The sequence below is a fragment of the Atractosteus spatula genome, chromosome 3, assembly GCF_055471065.1.
Source record: "Atractosteus spatula isolate fAtrSpa1 chromosome 3, fAtrSpa1.hap1, whole genome shotgun sequence".
In the NCBI taxonomy this organism is placed as follows: domain Eukaryota; kingdom Metazoa; phylum Chordata; class Actinopteri; order Semionotiformes; family Lepisosteidae; genus Atractosteus; species Atractosteus spatula.
The window spans coordinates 26,418,139-26,428,776 of NC_142708.1; the positions used below are offsets into that span (position 1 = coordinate 26,418,139).

General features: G+C 39.9%; 1 protein-coding gene across 1 annotated transcript; it reads right to left on the reverse strand.

The window, feature by feature from the left end:
• Nucleotides 1-691: 691 nt before the first annotated feature.
• On the reverse strand, nt 692-10,316 carry nim1ka (NIM1 serine/threonine protein kinase a). The gene is made up of 3 exons (XM_088910749.1): nt 9,956-10,316; nt 5,415-5,683; nt 692-1,580 (listed from the first exon to the last, which is right to left on the reverse strand). The coding sequence occupies exons 1-3, from the start codon at nt 10,245-10,247 to the stop codon at nt 837-839; spliced, it is 1,305 nt and encodes a 434-aa protein (XP_088766875.1). The 5' UTR covers nt 10,248-10,316; the 3' UTR covers nt 692-836.
• Between the last annotated feature and the right edge of the window lie 322 nt (nt 10,317-10,638).

Sequence of the window (10,638 nt, forward strand, 5' to 3'; positions counted from 1 at the left end):
TTCCTGAGATCTATGTTAGTCTGATGTCTGTATTAGCTCCTGGGGTGTATTGTATATTGACTTCTGTATATAAGCCCAGGGGATCCCATGCTCAGAGCTCAGCTTTGGAACGTGGATGTCCGAAGGCCTGAGGGCATAGGCCTTGCCACAGACATCCTGACCTCTGAGCCCAGGGCCTGGAGAACCTGGCCCCGTGCCTTCCGGGATTGTTTATGTTTCCTATGTGTCTGGAAGGAATGAATTCCGCGGTCTGGAGTTATGGACTGTACCCTGACTTTCCGTGTGAATTCGCCTGGAACTAGATGCCTTGTTTATTCCCCTGAGCACCGGATCACTGAATTCTTGCACCATTAATAAACCTGACTGTGTTTTCCCGAAATCCATCTCCTGCCTTTTCTGGGTAATGCCGCTCCGCATAGGGTCCAAACTACAAACCTCCGTGACACCTCCAATTTACTAGATCCAAACTGCCATTGTGAAGTACTCTTTACCTCACTAGATATGTGATGTTTGTGATGTTTGAACCACAGTCTCATTTTCAAATTTGTAAATAATCCCAAAATGTGATTAAATACCAAATGCACATGAGCAGATAGGGATATTTTAAACAAATAATGGGACTGAAATGGACAGTTTTATTACTTGGCATTTTTTATGGGTAAGGTCAGATCGCTAGAAAAAAATAAACAATGAGATTTAAAGACTGTGTTTATTAACAGTTTTATATTACAAAACCATGAACTATTAAACAAAGCATCTGAAAAATTAACCACAGTAAACATTTCTTCCCCATCTCTCACGAAATCCATTATTTAAGACACTCGGAGGCTGCAAGTCTATAAAATGGAGCACAGTTTGGATGTGTGCCGGATCTCTCGGTAAGGCTGGAGCCTCTCTTTCTTGGTTTCCCGGACAACGTGCGTGACCACAGGCATGCTGTCCACGGCCCTTCTCTTCTGCACCCGGTGCAGGAGGATCCGGTACACCCCAGTGATGGAGCTGCGGCAGTCCTTGCCCTGGTTGTTGCGGATGTGCTCTTCTGTGATGCCCAGACTCTCCAGAGCCGCCTTCACCTCCGCTTCGTCCTCATCCAGCTCGGCAGGCTCGGCGAGGTACATGGGGTCCAGTTTGAAAGGCTCCATGGGATTGGGGAACTCCACAGACTGCAACCACTCACAGGCCATGATTTGGTCAATGGAGTGGCGGTCACTGGGCACAGGCTGCAAGATGCCCTTGATGAGTTTCTGGCAGGACTCGGGCACATAGGGCGGGATGGTATAGTTTCCTTCCAGGATGCACTTCTTAAGCTTGGCTACGGTATCGGCACGGAAAGGCATGGTGCCAGTCACCATAAAAAAGAGCAGGATGCCCAGTGCCCAAACGTCCACATAGATTCCCACGTAGTTCTCATCTCTGAAGAGCTCAGGCGCTGCGTAAGGTGGTGAGCCACAGAAGGTGTTGAGAGTCTCCTCCTTCTTGCTGATTGTGCTGAAGCCAAAGTCACCCACTTTGACGCAGGTGTTACATGTGTAAAACACATTCTCTGCCTTCAGGTCCCGATGGATGATGCTGCTGTCATGCTAAACACAGAGAACAAGAGTAAGAACAAAAAAAAAAGACATAGGAATCGCCCTTAGGTCCTACAAAAACAAAAAATATAATTACATTTATCATGTCGTTTATAGTCTGTAAAGAACAATGAATTTTCAAGAATACTGCACACTCCAATATTGAAGATATGGTATTAGGCATTATATATAATAACTAGAGGTTTTATAGCAGAAGACTATAAAGTTAGAATATAATATTTATACTGTAAATTAACATTATAAGCTTAGCTTTTGCTCCATGGACAAATCTTAGCAAGCAATTTTAAAAGATTAGACATACAAATATTAACTTGAAGGATCCCATGTCTGCTTAATACTACATATACTTCACAGATTCTGAATAAAATCAAGAACACATGCAATGACTGTTTCTCCTTACTGGATTTTAAACCTGTATTTCGGTCTTCCATCCCCAACATGCCAATATAGCCACACTAAACCAAAAATAAGCCCTCATTAACAGGGATCCTATTTAATTACAGAAATCATCTGAATTAGCCATGCTTTTACTATAATGTGCTGTTCATACATTAGCATGCTAATTAACTTAACAGGGCATGTGGGTACTGACATTACTCTAAATCCCCGAGTTACAGTTGCAATATGTTTAATACTACAGTATTTTAGAGAATCTGTCAACAAATTCCTTCAATAAATGTTTTTGTTCACCAGGAACACACCAATTCCTTGAAAAGAGTAAAAAAGAAAGTATGAGACTGCTTTTCAGATGTGGAGCCTTCAGCTGCATGGATGCAAGAAGGTGAGACTTGAAATATGAGAGAAAGAGACAGAATCTATCCATTCATGATAGAATAATGGAGAGAGTACATAGAGATTAGTCGATAGTAGAGTGCTGGGATGATATGGGAACCCAGTTTAAGTATAATTTGGGCTTTTGACGTCTTTTTAGCATGCCCTTGTGAAAGGACGCGGTCAGAAGTGTCAGTGTAACCACATAAGTTTAAATAGGGGATGCTATATCAAGCAGCACAGTGGCAGAGTGGTTAGCATCACTGCCTTGCAGTGCTGGGACCCTGGGTTCTCTTCTGCACCCTGGCTGCTATCTGCATTAAGCTGGTCTTTTCTTCCCTTGTTAGCGTGGGTTTCCTCCCACAGGCCAGAGAAAGTCTGGTAGGTTAATTGGCCTCTGGAGGAACTGGCCATGGTGAGAGTGTGTGCTTGTTTTGTTTGTGTCTGTCAGTGCCTTGTAAAGGACTGGCAGCCTGCCCTGTGCCCACTGCTTGCTGGGATAGCTCCGACTCCCCCGTGACACTGAATAAGAAGAAGCGCTTAGAAAATGGATGGATGGGTTAGAAAATGGGAGAGCAAGTGGGTGGGTGATCTAATCTTTTAGACGGAAGAGCTTTTATTAATAATTTTAAGACGGTATTTTATATATATTGAAATTGTTCATGAATTCATTTCTCACAATATCTGCACCTGTGGCTGTGGAGCCTTCTTCAGGTGTGTCTGTTGAAGGCTCAGGTGATATCAGGTCACATAAACAACTTTTACTTGTTCCTTAATTCCATACACAGTCTATTTAAACAGATCCTTTCCCTCACATGGAATTTCATTCCCTCTGAGTGCAACAGCTATGCCTCCTTCTGCAGATATTTCTGCAGGCCAGCTGTAGTGAGGATAGTAGTTTCAGATGACCTGCCACTAGAGGGAGTTAAGGCCTCTGTTGTTTGTGTCTGTTCAATTAAATAAATGGAGGAGGGCTTCAGAGACACATTTTAATGTGAGATGGATTTAAACTATTTGGAATGTAAAGGGACTCACAATGGTTGGTTTATACTAGAGCAAATATTTGTTTTTTGGGAATGGAACATTTGATTTAATAAAGGCTTCTGTGCACAATAATGTGCTGTCATTTGTGGTTTTCATGTGCTTAAGCCACATGAGTGGGAGATCTTCTGGAAAAGGCTCAAGATTGCCCTAACCTTTACCAGGAATGCATTGTTATGTGATAATGTGTGGATCAGATATTATAAGAAGCTCCCAAATCCAAACTACAGAAAAGTGCAAGATGGCAGAATAAAATAAGAATTTGTTTTGCACTGACTTCTCCTGCTATAATATGTTTAAAAAATGTCATGATAGTTTTTTTTTTGGAATGTGGAAGCATGTTTTGGTGACCTCTGTGCAATGCACATCTTGTGCCTGTGTCTCCTATTTCTTCTGCAGCTTTATTATTTTGTTTTTTTTTAACATAAATGCATTTATGTAATCAGATCCTTGAGTCTTGTACCAGTCAGCCACTTGCTTACAATTGTCGCCCACAGTACTTTACCCTCCAAGTTAGTCACAGTCTGCAAAATAATGCAACTCAGTTTTATCTTCCTTGAGAATACACTGCATCAACAACAGCAATCACCTTGCTGTATGGTAAACCATTTCTTTCCCTCCAAAGTTTCTCTCAACTGTCCTGTCACTCTTGGTATGTAGCCTGTCTCAGATCCACCAGTTCTCAGCCATGCGTCACAATCATCACAATCAGGGAGAGCAGATGTCTGCAGCTACAGTTCTGGAAGAGTGCTCTACAGCAGAGTACCATATTCCCCATTATAGGAGGCAGATATACAGGTATAGGTGAAGTATAATCTTCTAGTTCAATTGCATCGCTCAGATAGTATTTAAAACAAACTTTTTTGTGCTTAAGCAATGCTTAAAACAATTGTGTCTGCTTCTGGGAAATTATTTGCCCAGATATCATTGGCGGGGTATGCAGTATATGGACATTACATGTCAAATGCATTGTGTGAGACAAATCCTGTCACCTTATTGAAAAGCACCTCAAGAGCAGTCACACCACCTGGTACCAAATAAACAGAGTGCAAATAAACTGCCTCTACTAATATAACAATTCATAGGCATTCAGTAGTCAATCAACTTGCACATAACATACTGATCTTCTGTAAATTCACTCAATTTATTGAATTGCAATACATATCTCATCATCCCTTTTTCTTATCAGTCACAGATTCTGTGTTCTTCTGAATTATTGCTTACATTAGTTTAACTGCAGTGACTATAGGAAACCCTGGAGGACTGCAACTGAAATTGAAGGTTACAAATTCAATTTAATAACACACAGTAGCCAACCAATGACACCTAGTGGAACACAATGCAAAAGCAGGCTTGTGCACACAGATCCTGCCTAAAGCGCATTGATAATCAATGAGCCTGTCTGTTCCAATCTGTATTACAGTGGCTTTCTATTGATGTGGACCATGATTTGTATTCTGGATTAAGATTTTCCCTCAACATGGCTGACTAACAATGCAAATCATTTTACTTACCCACATGACTGCTTAATAGACAACATCACTAGACTAACCAGTTCTTTGATAGAAATCATTAAGTTATGTTACACAAATCTGTGTAGTTTTTAAATCTTGTTATGAACTATTTTGTTGCAAATAATTGTAAATGTTTCCCTTGAGCTATATATAAACAACGATATATACATTTTCGGGTGTGAAGAAAAAAGAATCATGTGGCTAAAGAAATAGCTGAAGTACACTTCTCCCTGAAAGAGCGTGAATGATCTTTGACTTATGAGAAAACATCAGCTTTGACAAACAATTCCTGTTATCCTTAGAGGGAATGAAAAATGACATTGGAACCTGGAACCTTACATTAGACTAGAATATAGAGAAACTGTATTTCTATAAGCCTGTTAGATTTATTGGTTTGACTGTGCATGCACAGTTGTTATGCTATGTTACACAGTTTTTGAACACAGTTCCATTAAGGAAAGGCGGGACAGATTCGGTGGAGAGGTGCAGGCAGACTAACCATGTGTTTGACCGCAGAGAGGATCTGAGAGAAGACGATCCTGCTGTCGATGTCGGACAGCTTGCCCTCCATGTTAATCTTGGCAAAGAGCTCCCCTCCCCCAGCGTACTCCATGACGAGATGCAGCTTGGAAAGGGTCTCCACCACCTCGTAGAGCCGGATCACATTGGGATGGTGCAGCTTCTCCATACTGGAGATCTCCCTGGACAGCAGCCGTTGGGTCTTCTGATCCAGCTTCGTCTTGTCCAGGATTTTGATTGCTACTTTCTCTGGAAGAGATACAACGGGAAAGGGGCCTCCTGAATCGAATCATGGGTAAATCAGATCAAGCCCATAGAAGAACATTACACACCAAGACCGATTCAAGCCACAAACTTCTTTGTCGGGGCTTTGCTGGGTGTGATGGATGTACCAAAGCAGCTTGTTGCAAGAACAGACTCCCTGTTGTAACTGAAGTCAACCAACAGGACATTGTGAGAATACAAAATTAAGTACAATGAGTCTTCTAAAAGGATGAAGGGAAGTCTTGGATGGTATAGATAACATATGGTAGGATAAGAAACTGAACAGACCAAAACCATCCAAAATATACAGTACAAGGACTTTCATTAGGCCAGAGATTATTCTGTTTTCCAGGTGTGAAGCAATCAGATAGCACATGACTCCACTCCCCTCTGGAAAGGACTCCAGCCTGTCACAGGGCCTTCCTCCAGCATTGCTGAGTAATTGGGTTGAGAATGAAATGACCTTTAATTTACAGGAAGAAACACTATCTGGTAGGTTTACCAGTTTAGGGTTGTCAATATACTAAGGTCTATTAATGGTACTGTACTGACAGACAGAAGTCACAAAGCTTGGAGAGAACATACTGTAACAAAGTATTATAATAAACAACTTTCCTACATTTTCAGTAAATCAAATACACTACTGGTTTATAATATATGTGCCCTTGGTTTTCCTCACGCACACCTTCTGTGAACACAGAGGGGAATGGAACAGATGTCCCTTATTACATAACCCTTTAAGTTTCCCTAATGTGTTCTGAAAAGAGCTCCTAATTCTGTTGGTGATGTACCCATCATCAGTGCATTGTGAATCCCATGTCAATCTTATTAAAATAATCTTCATAATAACAGCTATCCCATTACACTCTGCAAGCTGCAAGGGGGGGGGGGGTTGTCTATATTTAGTCTTTATGTTCTAAGACTTCTGTGGAAAGAATACAGATCAATGCAGCATCAGTGAAGCAGTGAAGATGTGCATGCCTGGATTAATGAATTTCATTTCATCTGCATGAAACCCACAATCTTTTTTTACTTTTCTATTTCCAGATGTCTTTTAAACTAATATGTAGAGTGTCTAGAAATACATAGGTCACATGATCTGCCTTTACACTTTCTGAATATTTTGGAAAGCAGGAAAATTCATTTCTGCCTCATGCAGTCAACTAGGGATTAATGATATTGAGCTATACACTACAGATTTACTTTACAAAAGCAGAGATCTCTGGGTATTTCAGAGAGAAATTGCTCATTATACACATTTGAATCTACAATGCATACAGAAATAACATTGCTATATAATGTACTGTAACTTAATTTGTCTGTGAATGTAAATTGAAGTTGTGTGGTGAAAGTGCTCATGAATATATGCTTTCAGTAAATTCAGTAAACTCTTAAAAGACTTTGCTTTACTGGACATCGGCAGACAAAACAAATTAGAAAATTTGGACTTTCCCAACAGGGAAATGCATATACAGTATAATAAAACAAGGTACAAATAAATACAACATAAAAATTCAGGAATGTCAGAGGTGCCCTATAAGGGAAGGTCAACTGCTTACAATGGGTGTTGCTTGTGTTTCGTATCCTCTAGCGAAGTTTGTATTGTCATACATTTATGACAATGAAATAAAAACTTGTTTACTTATTATAAAAATTATAAAAAGAACCAGGAACAATTTTTTATTGACTGTGTTGATTGAGATGGTTAAAAATGAGTCAAAAGATCATGAAAGCATATATAATATACTGAATGTATTTCTCATATAACTGCTTTTGGGCTGATGGGCTGACACACCTTCTTCCCTATTAATCCATTAAACTGGGGGTTTACTGTGCTAATATTATAAAGGCCTGATATATAAAGACACATGATAACCCTACAGTTCCATTCCATACATTTAAAAAATATTTTAAGGAAGATTTTATTAAAGTTTATTTTGGATAATATAATCTTATTGAATATATTAGCATAGAAAATGGTATGAAAGCTTTCTAAATATATGAGAAGCATAGTGAGTAAAATAGCATTTCTTTTTCACATCAGTTTTTAACCATTGTTTCAGCTTTCTACTGTACCAAAAATTAACTGCATATTGTGAGTACAGTACTAGATGCATGTAATATTGTGTAAAAAAAACACTTTAAGTTATGGGTTATGTACCAAGGGTAAAGAATGATAAATGATTTAAAAAAACACTGAGATTAAATTTCTGTTCTTACCTATTAAGCACTTTTATCTAATGTATCCAATTTTATACTTTTGCTGCATTAGTTATTTTTTCCAACTCCACCTCATCATTCAATCTACCAAGCTTCAGTAACGTTGCAGAGCTTTGTGTTTTGTAACGGAAATAGAATCTACACCAAACATTCAAATTTGATGGAGTATGTGGCTGTTCAAGTAATACACAGGATACCTAAAACCTAAAACTTTTTTTAACAGTTAAGAGGAAAAATCAGAAATTAATACTATCTTTCATGGTAGAATGGGTTAGCTCTTTTACCTAAAATGCTACATAACATATTGTAACAATCCTTCTGCTCTATAAAGCATCTTTTAACAGTTCTGATACACGCTTTACATAAATAAGGATAAAAACAGTCATAGCGTATTCTAAACCACTACAAATCACAATAAAATAACATGAATGAAAGCCATATTGCAATATAACATTTGACAAAAATTATCAGGACCTCTCTTACCAAATTGCATGAGCTTTCAAAGTTCTTAAATGTGTCTTCCATCATTTTCACCTGACTTCTCTTTACCTGGACTTCTGCGCTTACACTTTCTCTTAAAAGTCCTCTTCATGAATACCTGCGTGTCTGTAATGTCATTTGCACAAATGCTTGTCAAGAATTCCTGCAAGTTGTTATATTGTGCAGTGTAGTGTTCATGGTGTTTTTTTGTCTCATTCAAGCAAAAAAACAACCATTCAATCAAAAGATCGACTCACCTGAATTAGAATATTCAGAGAAACTCATCTTTAGTGGCTTTAAATTTGCCAATAACATTTTGCATATATCCAAAAGGATGACATCAACTAGGGAGTTGGGAATTCGTGTCAGATGGGTGAGTCACCATGTATGAATTCCACATCAGATTTTAAGTTTTGTTTGAGCTCATTCATATATAGCAGATTTACCATCTGCACTGGGACCACTACTCTCCCTAAAGTATATTACTGATCTAGATTTTGCTATAGTTATTGAACTAATCAGGTTTTTGTAGATTATGACAAAATTGGAGAATTAGTGAACACCATAGCAGCAGGAAAGAAATAAAAAAAATTGATTAAATTCAAATTCAAGACAGGTCAAGGAGTTGGCAGATTACATTTGACGTAAAAAAGTGTAGAATATTGTAGGCATTTATGCAAAAACAAACTATAAATACACAACGGAAAACACAGGGGCAGAAGAGTTGTTTATGTTGCCACATTATTTACATCTTCTAGACGATGTGGGTAGGCAACGTAAAGACATACATTTAGGATACTTGCATAATGAATAGAATTTAAATGGTGTTCTGTTAAAATTGTATAATGCAATGCAGTGTTATATACAGTAAATGTATATTGCAATACACTATAAGGCCTCATTTGAAATAGTGTGCACAATTGTGGTCACCATGCTACAGAATAGATACTGCTTGTCTCTGGAATCAGTTCAGAGAACAGCAACCTGATGCATTGCTAGACAAAGGATTGTCTTGCTCTGACAGGCTGAAAGAACCGAACCTTTCTAGTCTTGAGAGAAAATTACAAAGGGAACTGATTCAAGAATTCAAAATGAAAAAGCAGCAACTACATGCAAGGGCATTTCAAACCAAAAATGAAAGGAATGACGTTACGCAAAGGGTTGTGGGAGTGTGTAACAAGGCACCCAGTCATGATGCTGTAGCTGATAGCTTCTGATAGCTGTAGCTTCTTTAAAAAAACGAATGGATGAGATTTTTGGATCAATTAGCCATTTATCAACCAAATGGACTAGACAGGCTGAACGGTCACCTTGTGTTTGCAACATTTCTGATGTTCAAAATGTGCATACACCACTGTGCAGTGTACAGAGCTGTTTTGAAAAGCACGTTTGATTAGTGTACTACCCCATTTGATAATATATTATTGTTATTTTGGGATGAAACATTATTTCACAGCATAGCAAGCTCTACAATGCCAGCCACTTTCTTCTCAAATCCAGACAGACACAGGAACAGGAGCCCTGTGTTAATGGGAGGGAGGGCAGCAAATCTCTTACCTTTGGTGAGGGAGTGGATGCCCAGTTTGACCTGGGAGAAATTGCCGCTGCCGATCTCGCCTCGCACCCGGTAGAAGCCGATCCTCTTGCCCAGGGTCAGCTCCTTGACCACCTTCTCGTCCTGGGACATGTCGAGGGTGAGCTTCTCGAAGGGAGTGAGCCGCCGGTGCTGCCCACCTTCCTCCTCGGCATAGCACTCGGTGCGGAGGTAGTCCTCAGCGCTGTCCTGACGGCTCCAGCGCGCGTACCGCTGGCTCCCCAAGCCCCCCCCATTCATGTACACCGCCGTCATGGTGCCGCACCCTTAACTCATGGCAGGGCTCTCGCGGGACAGCGCTAGGAGGGCCGCGCTGGCAGCGGCTGCAACTGCAAAGAGACCCAAGCAACAAGCCACCTTTCAGCAAAGGGGTCCTGCTTTTCGGTTTCGGTTTTTCAAGCAGAAGTCTGTCAGGGAGGTCAAGTTAAGTATAAGGAAGGAGGAGAAGAAAAACAAAAGAGAGGACCATGAAAGGCCAACAGGCTTTGAACTTGCCTCTTCTACACAGGGCAACAATCAATTAAAAATGTTTTCAACTCTATCACCCTGTAACTCACTGGAGCTCAGCAGGAGTGAGCCTAGATGGGAGACCTCCTGGGAAAAATCAAAGTTGGAAGAGGTCTTAGAGGGGCCAGTAGGGGGTGCT

Excerpts from the sequence above, each read along its gene's own strand:
- nim1ka (XM_088910749.1), bottom strand. The coding sequence starts at position 10,247 with ATGACGGCGGTGTACATGAATGGGGGGGGCTTGGGGAGCCAGCGGTAC. Across the intron at positions 5,684-9,955 it reads CATCCACTCCCTCACCAAAG|AGAAAGTAGCAATCAAAATC; the intron begins GTAAGAGATTTG and ends TATCTCTTCCAG. Across the intron at positions 1,581-5,414 it reads TCTCTGCGGTCAAACACATG|CATGACAGCAGCATCATCCA; the intron begins GTTAGTCTGCCT and ends CTCTGTGTTTAG.